The 20624-nt window shown below is 45.1% G+C and overlaps 1 protein-coding gene across 2 annotated transcripts in view; it reads left to right on the top strand.

Moving 5' to 3' along the window:
• Positions 1-843: 843 nt before the first annotated feature.
• The window catches only part of SOCS7 (suppressor of cytokine signaling 7), a 30597-nt gene continuing 10816 nt past the window's right edge, over positions 844-20624 (top strand). The window contains exons 1-4 of one of the 2 annotated variants that reach the window (XM_063300749.1): positions 844-2113; positions 6697-6761; positions 9070-9174; positions 12297-12401. In XM_063300749.1, the coding sequence (XP_063156819.1) occupies positions 987-2113; positions 6697-6761; positions 9070-9174; positions 12297-12401 (1402 nt within the window). In that variant the 5' untranslated portion in view covers positions 844-986. The remainder of the gene's footprint in view (positions 2114-6696; positions 6762-9069; positions 9175-12296; positions 12402-20624) is intronic. The other variant, XM_063300750.1, reaches the window with a different exon arrangement.

Here is a 20624-nt window from a genome sequence, read left to right as displayed (position 1 = left end):
CTATTTATTTATCATAGATCGCCTGACTCCATCCTGACTCTTAGAACTGTCCCAGATGATCCAGGGATCTAGAGAAAGCAGCAGATTGTACTCTCTTCTCATTGTGTCTTAGGTTATATTTGTAAGCCACTGTTTATGCATTAGGGAACTCCTGAACATCACCGCATGCCTAAAGACCACTTGAACCTCCCCCCCACCCCCCCGCCACCTGGTTACACTGGAACAAGAACAATTACATATAATTAGAAAGAGAGGCATTTATTTCAGCCTTAGACTTGGTCCTGAAAATGACGTTCCAAACTGCATGTCCTTTATTCCAAGAATGTGTTCACATCACACACTGAACCACAGATCAAGCAACCATAGCATAGCTTCCTATGCTGTGGGAAAGCTGCTAGGTCCTTGCATATCCTGCAACCAGAGTACTTCCAGCCAGACCTTTCATTGCAGGCTCATCCTGCCTCATTAATGGAACATACAGGGCTTGCCTTGGCAAGGTTGCCTTTCCTTCGTATCCTTCTCGTTTCTTAAAGCAATCTTTAAGCAGAAGAAAACCGAAGCCCTGATAACGCATCGCCTTCTGAAACGGCCAGCCATGCGCAAGCATCCCAAGTCTGGAACGGACTTGTTAAAAAGAGAGACTGCGTCCCAGCAGGGAGGTTCTACCCAGGGGCGGGTTGAAAGGGACAGGGGGCGTGGCCCTGTCCCTCTCTCTTGGAGAGAGCAGCTGGAAGGCGAAGGGCTGGGGGGAAAGGCTGTGGGAGGAGCGCGCGCGGTGCAGAGGGCTGGCCGCCCTGGAGCTCGCATCATCGGCGCATCAGCGGAAAGGGAAGTCGGAGGGCGTGCACACCCCCTGCTCGGGCGGGCCCCTAAGCAAGCAAGGGTGGAAGGGGAATCTTTGAGCTCTGGGTAGCCGATCTGGACCAGGGGTCGGCCTCCCAGTCTTAGTCCAGATTGCTGGCCGAAGACGCCTCGCCTTTTGCCCCATGCAATGCACCGCCTCCCTTAGCGCGATGCAACGGGCCGGGGGAGGAGGAGGAGGAGGAGCGGCGGCGGCGGCGGCGGCGGCAGCAGCAGCAGCTGCGGCAGCGGCAGCAGAGCCCGGAGGAGGCAGTGGGAGAGGAGGTGGCAACGGCGGCGAGGCGGTTGCAGCAGCCGCGGCCTCTTACCGGGTGCTGAGTCGCCTGCTGGGCTACGGCGGGGCAGAGTCAGCCGCAGCCGGTTTGGCGCTGGGCAGAGCCGTCGGGGAGACTGCTGCTATTGCAACTCGGGATCGCGGAAGGGCGGGCGGGCTGCGGGGCTCGCAGCTTCTGGTCTTCCGCCCTGGAGAAACTGGAGAGCCGTCGGCGGGCTCCCCGGCCGGCTGTCTGCCGCCGCCGCCGCCGCCACCGCCTCAGCCGCCGCCGCCGGAGCTCCTGTGCGCCAGGCACCGGTGTGCTCTCTTGGATGCGCCGAAGGGCGAGCCGGGAGGGGGACGATGCTGGAGCGGAGCGGCGGGCGGCCTCCTTTTCCCCCCGGGAGCCGGCCTGGAGTTACAGCTGGCGGCCCTGGGGCTCCATCAGGCGCCCCCGACGGTGCTAGGAGGGCTGGGCAAGCCTTCCGGGGATTGCCTCTGCATGAGCCTCTTGCCTCAGCCGGCGATGGCCCCGCCGCCCACTCTGCCCCTGTTACCCCCGGGGGAGGAGACCAGCGACGCCCTGCTGGTGCTGGAAGCTCTGGGTCCTGACGAGGAGGACGAAGAGGAGGCGGCTGCAGGGCAGGCGGAGCCCTCCAGCACCGCCAGTACGGGGAGCAGCCGCGTTCAGTTGCCCGCTGCAGCCTTCCCGGTGTTTGCTGCTGCTGCTGCTCCGGCAGGCCTGCCGTCCGCCGTCGCGACCCCCCGCCCCAGCTCCTCTGCCCCCTCCAGGAAAGGTTCCTTGAAGGTTCGCCTGAGCCGCCTTTTCCGCACCAAGAGCTGCAGTGGGCCGTCCTGCAACCCCGGGGCTGCAGCTGGAGCACGCCGGATCGGAGAGAGGGAACTGCTACAAGCCGCTGCCACCCCAGCTCCCTCGGGCACGGCAGGAAGCCTTCCCGATGTGTCTCAGCCTGGGTACCGGGAGCAGGACTCGAGCAGGTGAGAAGAGAGTCGGGCCGCCCAGAGATGGATTGAAGAAGGAGGGTTGAGCACGGGGGTGTTTTGCTGCAGGAACCTGGTGGGGGACAGATTGAAAGGGAGATCTTTTGGGGGTCAGGATGGGCAGTTAAAAGTATATGGAATCTGCTACCCTGCAACTATCCCCAGGACTCCTTCCCTTTGGGCTGGGACTGTTGTGGAATTGTCAAAAATACCAGAAGTGTTGAACGCCTCTTCCATTAAACTCAGTCTTTGAACTCTGGGGAGGCCCTTCCAAATCTTTTGGCCCTTTGTCCCAGCCAGCATGGCAAGTCCTCAGCAGTGCAGGAAATGAAGGCAAAATATCTCAAGGTTGCCATGTTTCCTACACCGTTGGCTGTTCTTGTCCAGAGTTTGAAGCTGAAAGGATCCAGTTGGATTTGTAATGTATTCTCAAGCCTGTTGCATCTGCTTTGTATTGGAAAGAATTCACTGACCACCTTCTACCATCACTCCTCCTTGGCAGAAGACATACTTTGCCTGTATGTGTTGTCCCATGTTCAGTCTTTGGTATCTCAAGTTAAAAGGTTCAGATTGCTTATAGTGCAGTAGGGCCTGGGATCCTGGAGTGTTGCTACCAATCAGCGTAAATAGAATGTGGTTGATTTGGTGGACAGCAGCTAAGTTCTTCTCAGGCCTCCCCAGAAGAGGACCCACTGATACCTAGCACTGCATGCCTGCAGGGATGGCTGAGGTGTTCTTGTGTTGGAATACTATTGACTATAATTTTGTCTCCCAGTTGTCAAACAACAGAGCAAACCTTATAAAGCTGACTCCCTTACCTTAAATTAAATAGAAAAGTGGATAGTTATGTGAGAAAACATTGCGTGTGTACACCAGTCTTATTCTTGGTGAATGTTGCCTGTTCCTTAATCCTTAGAAAATGGTCATCTGCCTGAGCCACTTTTTCCAGCTGTCTGCAGATGTTGTCCTTGAGGGTTCTAATATAAAAAGAAAGAGAAGCCAAAGTTGTTTGCCCATCTCTCCCCATGGGATTGTGAGTGTGGAAAAACAGCAACTCTGGGGACTAACTGACTAGAGGACTTTTTACTGCAAATTGCAGTACGTGTGTAGTAGAAATCAGGGTGATGAAAAAAATGATGAAACATACTGTATGTCATAATGTCACAATGCAAACCAAGCTTAGCATCCAGTATTGGGGATGAAAACATAAGTCAGGCGGTTTAGGACATGATGCACCTTTTGTCATTTGCCACCTTCTGCAGATGCCTCCGAAGTGACTGAAGGTGGCTTCTTTAATAGAAGGGCCTTACTGTAGCAATTTCCAGTTATTGTTGGAAGGATTTATGGCTCAGAGCTTGCAATCAGAAAAACAGTGTTCTGCTCATTAAGTCTGTGTCTGTTGCCTTCCACAGCTCTGAAATGTCAATAGGTTAAGACGTTTACTATTTCTAGGGGATTTCATATGGATTTTCTCTCAGGTTGACTTTGCCAGGTGACATAGTATTGGTTAGTTTACTCAACCCACTTTACAGGTTTACACACTACATTAAACTGTAAACTAACTGCTCAGGCTGGATTTGCTCAGCCTGCTAGGCTGAAATGTGATGTGGTAGTTTGTGGTTCATACAAATTTGTGAGAGAAAGACATTGGATTTTATAAGTTGCTGACTAAATTTGCTAGCTCCAGGGGTTAAGATTATATTTCTGGTGTCAGATGAAGTTGTGGATTCTAGTGTGATGTGTTCACTAGGGGCCTAACTGCTGTGCTGTGGGGGCAAAATTAAATTTTAGGAATCACTATGTTGCCAGGTGAGGTTGTCTTAGTTGTGTTTTTTCAACAAAGTTTTCCATTTTGTTCTTAATGCTTCTAGACATGTTGGACTGCCATCCTCTTCAGCTATTTCTGTTTTTGGCAGCTCTAGTCCAATGTCCTTGGAGGGAATCAGGTTGGCAGAGGCTGCAATGTGCTGTATAAAACTATTTTTCATTTTTGTTTTATTTACCCTTGATCAAGGCTATGTGCTAATGCTGCTGATTTGAAAGAGGATTTAACCTGGGTCTCCCACATTAAATGCTAATGCTCTGGCCCACCATACTGAGATTTATCAACCAATGTTCAATTGCATGAATTTGGTTGCAGTGGCTGGTTAGTGCACATTCACTCAGGTCTCTAATAACTCAATGCTAAATATATTTTACATGCAGAAGATCTCAGGAATCAAATCAGGGGACCTGAGCAGTACTATTGTGTGATGAAAAGTACAGCTGAGACCTTGAAGAACTGTCTCCAGTTATGGCTGAAGGGCTTGAGGAACAGAGGACTTGGGTACCGCCCTTCCACTCCAGCCAGCATGGTCAATGTTTGGGGTTGACAGAAACTGTAAGCCAGAACCTCTTAAAAGAACCCCTTCTCCATATTGGGGAAGGTGGCTAAGTGGAGCTGCTGAGGTCCCTCAGTTGACTTGAAAGGGCCAAATTTCCATCACTGCAACCTGAGATGTCTTTCAGTTCTTGGTTTCAAGGATTGAAACAAGGACTGGCCCTGGGTATAATCTAGAGCAGATAAAGCCACCATAACAATAGAAGGACAAAAACAAGCAAATGCTGGTAAATTAATGCAGCAAAAAACGGCTGCTATTCTCTTAATTGTCCTCACTGTTTCAATGCCATCTTTTTTTCAGAGGAAGCTACATATTTTTAAAGACCTGTTTCCCAAAGTCTTTCCTTACATGAAGCAGAAGTGAGGTATTCGCTATTCTGAATTCCAGCCTTCATTCAATGACCACTTTCATCAGCATGCTAAACTATCTTATCACTAAATCTAGCACATTGCCTGGGCAGTGGGTCAAACTGATTAAGGTAGTTTACTCATTTCAATCTGGGGTGTTGTCTGGATCTGGAGTCACTTTGTGATTAAGCCTCCCTTCTGCTTTCTGGACAGAGAGGCAGGAAAATAAAGCAGATGTTAAATGAGCCTGCTACAGCCTCATCTCTTTTTCTTCGATTTCCTTTTTCTGGTTTGAGTGTGTCTCTGTGTGTGTGTGTAAAATGAGAACACGCAGAGGCAAATTGACCTTGAGTGTTGTGCCTTTTTGACATGGATGCCATTTCCTGCTTTTTCTTAGGCAGCAAAATATCTTGGGATAGCACTCTTGAGTCAGAAGGTTCAGTGTTAATGGAAGTTTAAGGGCTAACTAAATAATTAAATTATGAAATCATCTATTAATAAAGCCATGCTTCCTCCTGAAATTGGATTCCCAGATTAGCTAAACTGAAAAGTCCTGGATTGACTTCCTCTGTTCACCCATGATACTTTTTGGCTGTGTGCATACATCATGTTCACCCAGGTCACATAAAGGTCTAGCACAGCCTTTCTCAACTTTTTGACCCTGGAGGAACCCTTGAAATATTTTTCAGGCCTTGGGGAACCCCTGCACATTCGGGCTCAAATATAGGCCAGAAGTTACAAAATTATTATATGCGTTTCATGAGTAGGCCTAGATATATGCATTAACAGTGTTCTTAAACTAAAACTGAAGAATGAAACTTACCTCTTTAATGTGAAGTTGCCCGAATTTGAAATAATCTTTTAAACAAATCATGATCTCCCAGGGAACTCCTAGTGACTTCTCATGGAACCCTGGCTGAGAAATCCTGATCTAGCAGAAGCATTTAACATTTGTACAATATGCTAAGTTTACCTTGGTTATTTTTTTTAAAAATTGTTTAGTGTGTTTTGGTTAGTCTGTAGCTCAGTGTATTTTGCAAACCTGGAAAATGAATTAACTCTGTAAGATGTGTTGTTTGAGAGTCTGTACTGGTGGAGCGGCTTCCATCATGGAGCTTTTCTCATTAATTTCAGCCACCTTGCCGAAATCTTTGTTTTCTAGGGGAATTAACTGGGTGTGTATATTAGGAAAATGCATTTATATTTTCTTTCCAGGCTGCTGAGATATCTCAGATGGCATGTCTGGAGAGTGGGCAAGCAGGTGCAACATCTTTGTGGCCTTGGATTTTAAGTTTTGTGAAAAGTTTATATTTGCAGTAGGTCTCCTGCCATTGCTGGACCATAGCTCCCATCCTCCTTCACTGATGTGAGTTGAAATTTGGTAGTGTGGTGTTACTCATCTCTGATTTAATCCTGGCTTTCTTGACATTTGGGGCAGCTTACAAAGACTGTAAACCACACAGAGAAAGGAAAAATAAAGCCACTTTTCAGTACACACACTCAGTTCTTTCACCCCAAATATATATATGTCAGCCCTATGGAGGGTTTTTTTGTTCTAATAATTATAGGGTCCCCCCCCCAGTTTTTAATTACTTTTTTCCTCTTTGATGGTTTAATCAATAGAAAAATGGAATATAAAGTGAAATAATAAATGAATGGGCAGCCCTAAGCCCAAATAATTGACTCCTTCAGTGCTAACCCCCTCTATTCTTTTTATAGGCAAGGGGTAATAAAGTGAAGAGTTCAAGATACAGTTGAATCAGATATTATTTCAGGTATAGGTAAAAGGAGAGGTGAATGCAGTCATCTAACAGTTCTTTATTTACAGACTCTTTTGTCTGCATTTTTGTAGAAAACAAAGATTGATGCGAACACAAAGTGCCTTTTCTCCAGTTGCTTTTGGTCCCCTCTTCACAGGTGAGTGCTGAGCCTGATCTCTTCCGTTCATCTTTCACCGTGACCCCTATGTTGTTACTCACCTCTGCATACATAATATGTTGCTATTAGACTTTGAGTCATACTAATTAAAAAAAAAACCTAGCTAGTTTTTGGAGTGATTCTGACTTTTGAACAAAAATAATTAAATATTGTGAATATACGTATATATGTGGGTATGTAGGACTATACCTTTTCTCATCCCCAGCCAGCAAAGTCTTCTGTAGAATAGCTTTCCCCAACCTGATGACCTTCAGGAGTGTGGGGGCTTCATGTCTGATAATTCTCAGATATCATAGGGGAAGACTGTTTTAGAGAGGCCTTCCCTTAAGAACCTATCCTAGTGTCACAGAAGAAGGTTCACACAGTAAATTGAATGAGAGACTGTCTAGCTGCTCCAACTTTTCCCCAATGTCAAGTCCATCATAAAATACAAGAATATTAGTAGCTGTCCCTACATGTTGGATTAGGTCTCTCTCCTAGAATCCAGAAGAGTCCTGTTGTTCAAACTGGGGGACCAACCACTCTGCTAACATCTCATTTCTAACTAAGCATGTCTTTGTATTTAGCTGAAGACAGAAACCTAAATATGAAATCAGGTGAGGTTACATGGAATCAGCTCAGATTAAAATGCATATACCAATGTCATCAAGAAGTTAGCTTTTCCCCAGATCTGCCATAGGATTGGAGCCAAGGAAATCCAAAGAACAAACTGTTGATTCTAACTTCTAAGTAATATTCTAAGCAGGTAGGCCATGTCTCAATATAGAGGATTTGCAGTACATTCCAGCAGTTCTAAGATGAAAACTTTAAAGGCATCTTTTCCTTGACGTGGTTTGGAATCCAGAATCCAGACAGCATAACATAACTCCACATCCAAGGACAGGATTTGGTCACCATTACTTGTCAAGTGCCAGGCATCACACAGTTTTGCATGAATAGCACACCCTGATCTTCCCAAGTAAATAATAAAAATAATTTTTTAAATGTGTCAGATCTCACTAGATTTTGTTGTTTTTATCCTGAAGTCTCTCAAGAATTTGATGCCCTTAGCCGAAATCTCACAAGATGTTGATATACCTGTGCAATATTGAGACCTCGTTTTGAGATTTGGAAGCTATGCTATCTGCCTTCTGTCTATTTCAGTTAGCCATTTAGCTATGGTTGTTCTTGAATCTTTCTTTCCCTCAGGTTCTGCATATGCCTGAGGACTCATAGGGATGGGGAATTATGGTTAGCCAACTTTGTTCCAGCATTTCAAGGTGCTTGAATTTTTGTACCTACTAAGTGTTTGGATTGCAGGCATAAAACAGAGGCTGTTCTCAAAATTGGACATGTTGCTGTAACGCATGACAGGAGTATCTCTTCCTCAGTGTGAAGGAGAATATATTCTTCTCCAACCCAACTCCCAAAGGCATTTTCTTTGATATACAGAGGATTGCCTTTGCTACTTGTGGTTATAAACAGAAATCTGCTGATCAAGCCTGTGTCTTCTTTGCTCCTTAAAGGTTTTGGAGACAAGCTGTGGTTATTTACAGGACACAGAATGCAGTACTGTTCTGTGCCTTGAGATACGGATTGAGTATTGTTTCATAGTCCAGCACTTGGCCCAGATATTCCCATAGCAAAACGTGCTTCAGCAAGTTTGGGAGTCAGCTAAATCCCTGTGTTTAATTATTCATAGGCAAGGGAATGACCCTACTTATATAATGGCTTTTGGCTCTAAAAAGGGCCTGCAAGGTAGCTTATGAGACAAAAGAACATTAAAAGATAAGAGGATTGAAACAGAGTAGAGTTAAAATCTGTTTTCAGTTAAACTCCTTAAAAATGAGATGACACAAATGACTGTCCAAAATCATGGGATGTGGAACTAGCTTAATCTCCCTTGGAAGGGAATTTCATAGCCTTTGTGCTACCAGAAAAAGGCCCTGTTTTATATTCCTACCAAGCAGTTACTTTGGTTGATATAGAAAGAGTCTCTGAAGGACGATCACCTTCAGATCACTATCACCTGAAATACATAGCTCAGAAAGCAATCTGGTCGCCACACATTTAACTGGTGATAGTTTTGGAACACTTTTCAAGAGAAGCCCATGTGTGTACATTGTGCAAATCTAACTAGGAGTCAACCATGACAAATGCTTGGGGTCAGAGGCTGTTCTGTCCGGTGATACTGGCCCTGCACTTCTGACATTAACAATGCCTGTCGAATGTGCTAGGTGAAGTTACATTCCCATTAGGCTCCAAAGCATTGCTGGCTTTACTACCTTATTTTTCTTTCCCTCTCCAGGTGAGACAGTATCATTGGTAGATGTGGATATCTCTCAGCATGGCCTGACATCCCCGCATCCTCCAACACCTCCACCTCCTCCACGGCGAAGCCTCAGCCTTCTGGGTACTGCTTGCTTTTTTACCTGCCTTCTTTCAAGCTTCATTTCTCCCAAAATCTTTCCACAGGAAGAAATGATGGCCATATTCTTCTGCCTTGAGATAATACTTTTGAATACAGGTAGTCCTCATTTAGCAACCACAATTGGGACCAGCAACTTGGTCGTGAAGCGAAGCAGTCGCTAAGTGAAGCCATGACTGTGCTTATGATCTTACTTCAGCTTTCCTTTGCTTCACAGACCTGAAAAGGTCATAAATGTGAGGACTGGTCGTAAAGTTGTTTTTTCATCACTGCCGTAACTGAACAGTCACTAAATGAGGCGGTCGCTAAATGAGGACTATGTGTAGGTGGATCTCTTTGGAATGCTTTCTGCTGTACTATCCAATCTTCACTTTTTTTATAGGAGCGATTTCAAGGCGGTAACTTTGTATATATTCTCACCTCTGCAACTATTCTGTTTTCTGTTTTCCTACCCTCAGATCCTAAGCTACACATTCAGAGCTAAATTCTATCTACTCCATAGATCATGTGAACTTGCATGTTTTCTATAATTCTGCTTCTGCTAGCCATGGGGAAGGTAATGGTATGACGGACACTTACACCTCTTTTGCATCACCTTTTGAATCTTGGGTTATGCCCTCCCTTTGGTTCCTCAGCTTCTATCTAGCATTCTCTCTGCCTTTTTTAAACCCTGCATGCACAGTAAGAAGATCTACACGCTTCCTTTAAAAAGAAACTGAATTATTTGTAATCTTGTGCATCTGCATTTGACAAAAGTTCATATCTGAGCATTTGAAGCTACCCATAGCACATTATTTACTTATATTGTTACAAGTCTAGCTAAGAGGAATAGACAAATCATTTATAGCTAGGGACCTCAGTATAACTTGGTTTGCCCTGAGGTGCATCACAGTTATAGAAGTAGGACTGGAGTTACTGATTTTTTAAAACATTTAAGGTGATAGGCTTTTTAAAGGGATTATATCATAAACATAACTTTTTACACCTGATTGTTTTCTGCTGAAAAATTGTGGAAGCTGTGTTGCCACTTCTCAGGATGTTTGGCATCAAAATTTGGCAGTATGATTTCTGAAGGATCTGAGGCCTGCAAAAAGGGGGCTCAAGGTTGCATGTGAATGGTGGCTTGTCCATCCCATCTTAGACTGTATAAGGTTGTCCTCATTTGGTTTGGTTGTGTATAGACAGTTGCGCTTCTTTGAATTGGTTATTTAATGCATAGATATGCAAAGAATCAAATCTTCCCTCAAAGATTTTTACAATTTGAAATGCATTTGGATTTAGATACCCTTTGGGCTTAATAAGCATTTTGCACATACCTTTCATTTCTCTTGCATCTTTGGGTGTTTATTTTCATTGTGTATGTGTTTACATATGTAACAAGACACTAGACCACCAAGCATTATTTAAATGAAGGATATTGTATGTATGTATGTATGTATGTATTAATTACTCAAATTTAGCCACTGCCCATCTCCCCCAGAAGAGGGACTCTGGGCGGTTTACAATAAAATCCCACATAAAACATAAACATTAAAATCACATAAAACATAATATTGTATACCAGGGACTGGCACAGGGATGTCACAAGATTCTCTTAATTGAAAAATTGAATGTGGACCTAGCATGCTGCAGAGCCATAGCTTGTAGCATCATCTTTCTTTTCAAGAAATATCTGTCCTGACATAGGCCCCAGAAGCATTTTTAGACATTAAATATGTGGGTGGATCCATCCCCAGTGTTTTGTTTGTAAGTAGGCTTACCTCCAGAAATAAGAAAAAGTTAAGCTGGAGTGATTAGAGTGCATTTTGGAGGGTCAGCAAAGGAGGTGGGGAGGAATCTGACCAGTTTACTTATTGGTACGTAGATGTTTTGTGATTGGCCATGTCCACTGTGACATCCATTGCAAATAGTTAAACCTACTTCAGGGTACCATTTTGAGAGAGCAACCATGACATGCTCTCAGAATTCCATACGTACCCATCAGTCTAAAAGGATTACCTGCTCCTCTTCTGGAGTATACTTAGACCACTTATTGAACCAGGAAGAGCCTTGAATGAACTAGACCAGGGTTTGGCAATCTGGTGCCTTCTAATTATTTTGCTATACAAATACAGAGCCTTGCCATTGGTTATTTTAGCTTGGGTTGATGGGAGTTGAAGTCCATTATATGAACATAACTCATGTGTCAGTCCTGCATGATAGGACATCCAGCAAGGTAGTGCATTCAGGCATGGCAGGTGCATCACAACTTCCTTCCTTTCTTGGCCTTGTATATTTAGTGGACAGTGTTTAGTTCGAGTGGTAATCTGCTGTGTGTCCTACTATATCTCAGATGTAGGTCTTTTAACTCCCAGTTAGAATTCAGTTTATTTGTGTTGAGATCCACCCTTTCAAGTAAGATGGACTTTTACTGTCCACAAAGTGACAAGTAGTCAACTGAATATCTACCTCCTCCACTGATAATGGTATAAATGTGTGTGCGTAATAGGGCATGCTGTGAAAATGATTGGAAATAAGTGTTTCAGAGCTCATTGACCACAACAGCTCTCACCTATTCATTAAAACAGCCCAACTTCTTCAGGCTTCTGCATGAGCTTGAAAGAAGCTGCTACTTTAAGGAGCCAGCCCCTTCATGAATATGATTCTTAAAATAGTGTCATTTTTTTTTCCAAGCTTACTGTATGCAGAAATCTGAAAAAAGTCAGGCTGTTTTAAAGAATAGCAAAGAGAAGCTGTGCTAACATTCCCACAAGGTCCAAAGCACTTCTGCTGAATCATTTTTGAAGCACACATTACCCTACTATGTTATATATGTACTTATCTTTTTTATTATCCAGAATAATTACTTATCCTGCATGTGGTGATACATGTAAGATGAGGCAGCCCTGAAAAATTTTTTTGAATGGTGGTATTTAATCTACATACTCAGTAAATAGGTATGAATAACTTTTCCACAAGTCTGTCTATACACACATTTTTATTGACATTGAAGCCAGCTAAGATGGATGTTCGGGTGCTCAGAGAAAGAGAGCCTAGTGTGGGCCTGGCTTTTGCTCTGTTGCTTTTCATATCTCCTGGACCTCTCAACCTTTTTGTTCTTTCTCTAGACGACATCAGTGGGACACTGCCTACATCTGTCTTAGTGAATCCGATGGGGTCTTCATCCCTCCAGTCTTTTCCTCTGCCTCCACCACCTCCACCACATGCCCCTGGTCAGTTGAGCTTTGCTCCTAAATTTTTCCTTAATGTCCATGATAAAATTTGCCAGTCGCTGGGCTTTCAAACTGAATTGCTGAATTTGGGGGCTCAAGACAGCATCCAAGGAACAGAACACATATAAAATAAGTCCATGAGAATGTTGTGATGAATCCATATACCAGTTTTTTCTGTAATTCTTGATTGCACTCTGCTTCATGAAGGAAACATGGACAAGCAGCCCTAGAGGGTGACATGCACAGAGTTTCATGGCACTGTTCTCCGCCATTTGCTTTGTAAGGTTCTTTACAACTTTGCCTATCTCTTTTGCTTCTTCTGTATGAGGTAATAGTTTCTGCTGTCTCCTGATGCTACACTTCAATGAAGTCCCATTACTGAGATTTGGGGATATTGTAGTTGATTGGAATAATTGTTCAGACACTTAAAGTCCCCACCACAAACAGCAAGAATGCTGAAATACTTAATTAACTATTCTGATAGGAAGTATTTTTCTTTGTGAAATGGAAGTGATTGATTGGAAGGAACTTGACTATATCACCTTTACATTAGGATGATGAGTGTAACGATTGCCTAATCCCAAATACTCAGTCTCACAAGCTCGGGCTTAAAGATAACTGATTTATTAAAGGAATAGTATGCAAATACAGAGAAAGCTGAGAATGAGCAAAAGCGCGCCAAATACAAACTTAAAAGCCTTGCCTGTGAGCAAGTTCCGCCCCATCCCTCATCAGGGCGCTCCCCCTCCCAGGTGCTAGGAGCCGTTAGACGCGCCTGGGAAAGTAACCTTGAGCAGGAGCGCAAACCCAAACATACATTCCAAGCCCTCAAAACAACGGAGGGCGAGGGAATGGAAAAATCCGGGTGAAGGAACACGGAACAGAAGATGACATGTGAAACGTTACAATGTTAACAGCACATTGAAATGGGTAACATGACATATTGCCCCCCCCAAATGAAGGCTATGGAGCAGGTTTGTCAGGATAGGCAGAGTGAAATTGGGCTACCAAACGAGGGGAAAGCACGTCTGGAGCAGCAACCCATTCAGGATGAGGGAAATGTTTCCAGCGGACGAGGTATTGCAAAGCGGAGCGCTGGCGTCGGGAGTCCAGGATGGATGTCACCTCGAAGTGTTGCTGGTTGTCAATCATGAGCGGAGGTGGCGGAATGGGTTGGGGATGCCAGCGGTCCGACGGCAGGTAGGGCTTGAGTAAACTACAATGGAAAACAGGATGTAAACGTTTAAGGTTGTGAGGCAAAGCAAGTTTAAACGTAACAGGGTTAATTTGGGCGATAATTGGAAAAGGTCCCACGAACTTAGGGCCAAGTTTCTTGGAGGGCTGTGGGGATTTGAGAAACTTAGTTGATAAGTAGACTTTATCTCCGACAGTAAAAGATGGCTCTGGGGAACGCTTTGCATCGGCATGGCGTTTATAAGTAGCCTGGGCATGGAGGAGAGCTTGTTGAATATTAAGCCATGAGTGCTTGAGAGAGTCAGCCCAGTCAGTAAGGGAAGCTGGCAGCGGTTGTGGATGGGGAAGTTCAGGAATAGGAACAAAATCTCGCCCAAAAACTGTTTTAAAAGGAACTTGACCAGTGCTTTGATGAACAGCATTGTTGTAGGCGACCTCTGCAAATGGAAGTAGGTCGACCCAATTGTCCTGTTGGTAGTTAACAAAAGCCCTGAGATATTGTTCCAGTGTAGAGTTAACCGCCTCTGTATATCCGTCCATTTCCGGATGCCACGCGGTGGAAAGTGACTGTTTGGTGCCCAGAAGTTTCAAAAATGCCCGCCAGAATTGTGACGTAAATTGTGTGCCTCTGTCACTCACCAAACGGGCGGGGATACCGTGGAGGCGGTACACGTGGATGAGGAATAGGCGGGCCAGCTGTTGTGCGGTGGGGATAGAAGCGCATGGGATGAAGTGAGCTTGCTTGGAGAAAAAGTCTTTTACCACCCAAATGACAGTTTTGCGTTGACTAGGGGGTAGATCAACGATAAAGTCCATGGAAATGTCCTGCCAGGGGACAGATGGGGTGGCGACGGGTTGAAGGAGACCTTGAGGTTTGCCTGTTTTGCGCTTTGTTGCTGCACACACAGGGCAAGCAGTAACATATGCTTTTAGGTCTTTGAGTAAGGTTGGCCACCAGAATTGTCGGCGAACAAGGTGAAGAGTTTTTAAATAGCCAAAATGTCCAGCCAGCTTGTCATCGTGGCAGCGCTGGAGTATGGTTTTTCGCATAGCATCGGGTACATAAAGGCGATCGTTGTGCCAGGCGAGATCGTCAGTGAAAGTTAGATTGTCTCTATTGGTTTGTAACCAAGTATCTGTTTTAAGGTGGAAAAGCAACTGTTGTTGCAAATCAGATGGAACTGACAAGCGCTGCAAGCGGCTGGAAGGCAGAGCGGCTGGAGGTTGCGTTGATTGCGCTCGGGTCTGGCTGCGAGTCACCGCTGCCAAACTTAATTGTTTATCGGTCCAAACGGTGCCTTGGACCGTTGGCCCTGGGCCAGCATCTTGGGGTCTGCGGGAGAGTGCATCAGCCAAAAAGTTTTTCTTGCCTGGTATGAATTTAAGGGTGAAGTCAAAGCGGCTGAAAAACTCAGCCCAGCGCAGCTGTTTGGGACTGAGTTTTCGACTGGTGCTTAGAGCTTCCAGGTTTTTATGATCAGTCCAGACTTCAAAAGGGTTGGAAGTGCCCTCCAATAGGTGTCGCCACGTTTCCAAAGCCGTTTTTACAGCAAAAGCCTCTTTTTCCCAAACGTGCCATCTCCTCTCAGTTTCAGTGAATTTGCGAGAGAGGTAAGCACAGGGTTTTAAGGCGCCAGAGTGGTCAGATTGTAACAAGATTGCTCCTATGGAGAAATCAGAAGCATCTACTTGTACAACGAAGGGTTTAGAGGGGTCTGGATGCTGTAAAATTGGCTCTGTGGTAAAGATTTGTTTGAGCGCTTCGAACGCCTGCTGACAGGCTGGAGTCCATTTCAAGGAGCGCGCCTGGGTTCTTTGAATGTCGCGTATCCCCCTGTCCTTTGGTTTTTAACAGTTCAGTAAGGGGGAGGGCAATTTCAGCAAAATTTTGGGCGAATGCCCGATAAAAATTAGCGAACCCAAGGAAACTTTGTAATTGTCTCCTGGTACGGGGAGGCTCCCATGCCACAATAGCTTCTACTTTTGCAGGGTCCATTTCAATGCCCTTAGCTGAAATTCGATAGCCTAGGTAATCAATTTGTGACTGATGAAAGGCACATTTTGACAGTTTAGCGTACAACTCTGCTTTTTTCAATTTAGCCAGTACCTGACGCACCAAGTGGATATGTTCTGACATGGTTTCAGTATAAATCAATACATCATCCAAATATACCAGTACCCCCTTAAATAGGTGGTCATGCAAGACCTCATTGATTAGTTGCATAAAAACCCCAGGTGCTCCGGATAAACCAAATGGTAAGACTTTGTATTGGAAAGCCCCAAGAGGACAGTTAAAGGCTGTTTTCCACTCATCCCCTTCCCTTATGCGAATACGAAAATAAGTTTCTCTCAAATCCAGTTTTGAGAAGATTTTGCCTCTGGCCAGATGTGATAACATATCTTTGATCAGGGGCAAAGGATATTTATTTAATATTGAGACCGCATTGAGCCCGCGGAAATCGGTACAAAGCCGTAATGACCCATCCTTTTTTGGCCTGAATAGGACAGGGGCTCCTACCGGGGAATTAGCAGGCTCAATGAAACCCCTAGCCAGGTTTTTGTCAATGAACTCCCTTAGCGTAGTGAGCTCTTTAGGAGACATGGGGTATATTTTTGGGTGAGGCAATTTTACGTTTGGTAAGAATTCAATGGCACAGTCCGTTTTTCGGTGGGGTGGCAAGCGATCTGCTTCCTTTTCCCCAAATACCTCAGCAAAATCCTGATACTGATTGGGTAATCCCTCAAGAGGTTGAAGCGTTTGCACAGTAGTATACGCTACCCCTCCACCCTCCATGTCTTCCAGTAGGTCCTTTTCGGGTACTTTGTAAAATCCATCCGCAAAAGTCACAGTTCTATGTAGCCAGTTGATAAAAGGGTTTTGTTGCACAAACCAGGGCATCCCCAAGATAACCAGAGGCCCCCCCACTGGAGCTACAACAAATGGCAGCTTTTCCTGATGGGAGCCCATCTGCAAGGCTACCAGTCCCGTGGAATGATTGACTGCTTTCCCTCCCGCCATAGTTCCATCCAATTGGGTGAAGATCATAGGTCTTGGCAAAGGAAACGTGGGCAGTTCCAGAGCCGCTACGACATCAGGGTGCATAAGGGAACGGGAGCAGCCCGAGTCTAGCATGGCCCAAACTTCCACAGTTTTGGTTTTTGAGCCCAGTTTAACTTTAACAGTCAGTGTGGGGAAATTTCCACTCACCGAATTGTGGTTACGCCCGGTTTCTTCCACCTGCCCTAGGGCGCCCTTCAGGGCAGGTGTTAGGCTTTTCCCGCCGGCTGCTCGAATTGCAACTCTTCTTCCTCTTCTCCGAAGGGTAGTTCTGGGGGTCCCAGTTCTGCAACGGCCGCTTTCAGTTTCCGCGGTAGAGTAGGCGCAGGCGACTTTATTGCAGGTTTCGTCTGTCGTTCCTCTGGACGACGTCTGGGGCACAATGTGGCTCGATGCCCTTCTTTCCCACATCTCAGGCACTGACCTTTGGAGAATCGTCGTTCCCTTTCTTCTTCCCAGGTTTTCGGTTTGGGGCGGCTGGCAAGCCCAGATGTACGCGCTCCTCTAGCAAGACGAGATTGTCTAAGCTCTTTGGTATGGGCATAGGTTTGCAGGGCATTTTCTGCGCTGCCCGCCAACTGAATCCACCCGTACAGCGTTTTAGGATCATCTCTTCCTAATGCCCAGCGAAGGATTTCTGGTTCTAGCCCCTGCTTAAACATTTCAATTAAAGTTGGCTCAGACCAGTCTTCTACTTTCCCTGACAAAGCTTTAAATTCCAGCGCATAATTGGCAACTGAGAGGGACCCTTGGTAGAGTTTCCTCAGGGCGTTTTTAGCTGTTTCTTGGGCTAGAGGGTCTTCGAAATGCTGTTTAAGTGCCCACAAAAAGTCATCGAAGTCCTCTAACTCAGTTGCCTCAGCCTGGCACAGTTGTACATACCAATCAGCTGCCCTTCCTCTCAGTTTGTTGGCAATGAAATTGATTTTGCCATGTTCTGACCGAAAGTTCCGGCCCCAATCTTCCATATAATGCTTGGCATTAGTGATAAAGAAGGAGAGCGTAGTGGGATCCCCATCGAACTTCACCCCAAATGGTGGGAAGTTTCTTGCCGGCTCAGCTGGCTGTGGCGGTTCCGTGAATGTCAGCGTACGCCGAGCCCCCATGGGTGGCCGATCCCTAGGAGGTCTTGCCTCTCGCCCCCCCGCCTGACGGGCTGATCGAGTCTTGCTTCTCCCCCTGGATGGCAGGGTGCTATGCCTGGGGTACTGTGACGGCTCTTCCTCCCAATCCTCCGGGGTGGGCTCTGCATCTCTGGGGAGATCCTTAAGGATTGTCACTATTAGATCCATTTTGTCCTCCAACGCCCTCATACGAGCAGGAGTGACCAGTTCTTCCAGGGGTTGGTTGGTTACCACCACCCTCGGTGACAGGGGAATGTCGGGCTCCCAGGATAGTTGTGGAGACCCCCTCCCCGGTGCTCTTTCCATTACAATTTTATGTTCACTCCTGAGGCTCTCCTGCATGGATATCAGCAATTCATCTAATTGGGCATCCCGCATCTCCCGACGTGCTGCTCTTTGCGCTCTCGAGGTTAGAGCTGGCCGGATCCTTGCCGCCTCCCGCTCTTCCTCGCTCCCATCACTTGCGCGAAGCTGATGTTCGGTCATCACTAGCGTTCCCTCTTATCCAGCGATTGGATGGGGCTAGCGGAAAATGGTTGAAATGATTCTCAGCTTTATGTAACGATTGCCTAATCCCAAATACTCAGTCTCACAAGCTCGGGCTTAAAGATAACTGATTTATTAAAGGAATAGTATGCAAATACAGAGAAAGCTGAGAATGAGCAAAAGCGCGCCAAATACAAACTTAAAAGCCTTGCCTGTGAGCAAGTTCCGCCCCATCCCTCGTCAGGGCGCTCCCCCTCCCAGGTGCTAGGAGCTGTTAGACGCGCCTGGGAAAGTAACCTTGAGCAGGAGCGCAAACCCAAACATACATTCCAAGCCCTCAAAACAACGGAGGGCGAGGGAATGGAAAAATCTGGGTGAAGGAACACGGAACAGAAGATGACATGTGAAACGTTACAATGTTAACAGCACATTGAAATGGGTAACATGACAATGAGTGTCTGAAGCAGAAGAATGAATGATGGTTCATTTAGGCTTTTGTTGGGCAGTATTACAGTCTCTTGTGCTGATGGGTTCCATCAAGTATTATTATAATTAAATCAATGTCAAATTTATTAAGAAAATAACAATCCTTTTTAGCAATCATCTTTAAAAATAAGTCAATATGCATGAAGGTTCTCACTGCCCCTAAAATATGTATACAACAAACCTGGGGGTCAAACAAGGAGGCTTCTTCCGTCTTGAGATCCAGAATTTCTCTTTTTCTTAATTTATTTAGCAACTTTATATGCCATCCAATCCCCTTGGTTCTGGGTGTCTTACAAAAATATAGTCACATAATACAATGATTAAATGCTTAGAATAACTAAATTTTGTAGGAAGCCTATTTGAAGAGGTGTGATTTGAACCACTTCCTAAACAGTAATAAGGAGAAAACTTGCCTCAGCTCCAGTGGGTGTGTTTGTTCATTAGTAGAGGTTCTGGAACAAAAGAATTAGAATTAATTGCTAATGTTAAATGCATCCATGGCAGGGTCTGCAAAAGGTTCTCTGTTAATAACTTAAGAATGTGGGGCAGATACTAGGAATAGACATCCCTCCATATAATTTGGATTGTGTTGCTCCTGAAGTAGCACAAATGTGGCTTTGCTGCCCTGTAAGGCAGCATAGACTTGAGAATTGTTTTCCAAGGTTAATTTGGCTTGTGCTTTTTTCAAAATGAGCTCAAACATAACTATTCTTCCCAGAAATCCCAGAAATCCATATTCACTGAAGCAAAGGGAACAAAAATGGAATTGAACCAGAATGACATTTGGGTATGAACATAGCAAGGTGTTTCTGCGCATATAACTGTTATTTCCTATTTGGAGTCATAGAGAGACAGTGGATTAAAAATTAGATTGAAATAAAACTCTGGAATTATACTTCACATGGAAGTGGCCTGAGGGCATCCTGTCGCTCCCACCCCTTTCAGGAAGCTTACCAGAACTTGGTCAGGAACCTTTTGTGTAGGGCTGCAAGTATTGATCTTTAAGTCAGTGATATGTTAGGGTGGTTTTTTTTTTTTGAACAATTACTTTTTCCCTATCTCCTTTAAAAACTTTGTTCTAACCAATTACATTTTGTCTTGATCAAAATACAATTTTGAACCAAAATGTTGTGCCTGTATGGAGGGTTGTTCCATGTATTGGACTCCTCCCCTAACGCCCAAGCTGTGGAAATTTATCTGGAGATACTTTGAGTCTCTGCTTGTTAACAGGTGAATAATTTTTTGGTGTCCAACCCAACAGTTTCCTATTACTATTGTTGTGAGTTTCTTGATAGGGAAATTGGTACAGAATTTATTGTCCTAACAGTCAGGAATCACGCTGAGACGAGGAGTAGGTCTCTAGTGTTTATTACTGCTACATTAAACAGAATCCTAACAAACTGAAGAAGCATGGGAAAAACCCAGACAGATAAACCCCGAAAGTTAAGGCGGGTCTGATCTGTGTCTCTTTGAATGGCTGCTTAATTCCTCAGTACTACGCCTGCGTTTTCCCCCCTGGATAGGGGCCCCCTCCTGCTCGCCATCAGTACTCATGACATCTATAGCTCATTTTGATACTGTTGTCTTCCTCCCTCCCTTCCTTATCTTGACTGTAGTTTTCAGTGAAACAGAGCACAGTGTGATTGAACATAATAGTAGTAACCGTTTGCATTGTATATTCCTAAATAAAAATAACCTAGATGTTTCATTCTTTGTGCCCCCTTCTCTCCCTGTAGGCTTCCGGGTCTGATAACCCAAGAAAGTGGTTATAAATAAATAGAACCTGAGCAGACCAGCTATCTCCCACCTGGTATCCTCCAGAAGGATTGGGAGTGCAAGTTCTAGAATGCCTGCCCAGCATAGTCTTGGGCTGGG

This window comes from Candoia aspera, chromosome 4, assembly GCF_035149785.1.
Source record: "Candoia aspera isolate rCanAsp1 chromosome 4, rCanAsp1.hap2, whole genome shotgun sequence".
NCBI lineage: Eukaryota > Metazoa > Chordata > Lepidosauria > Squamata > Boidae > Candoia > Candoia aspera.
Note: the sequence above shows the minus strand (reverse complement) of the source record. Positions and strands in the feature narration are given on the sequence as shown.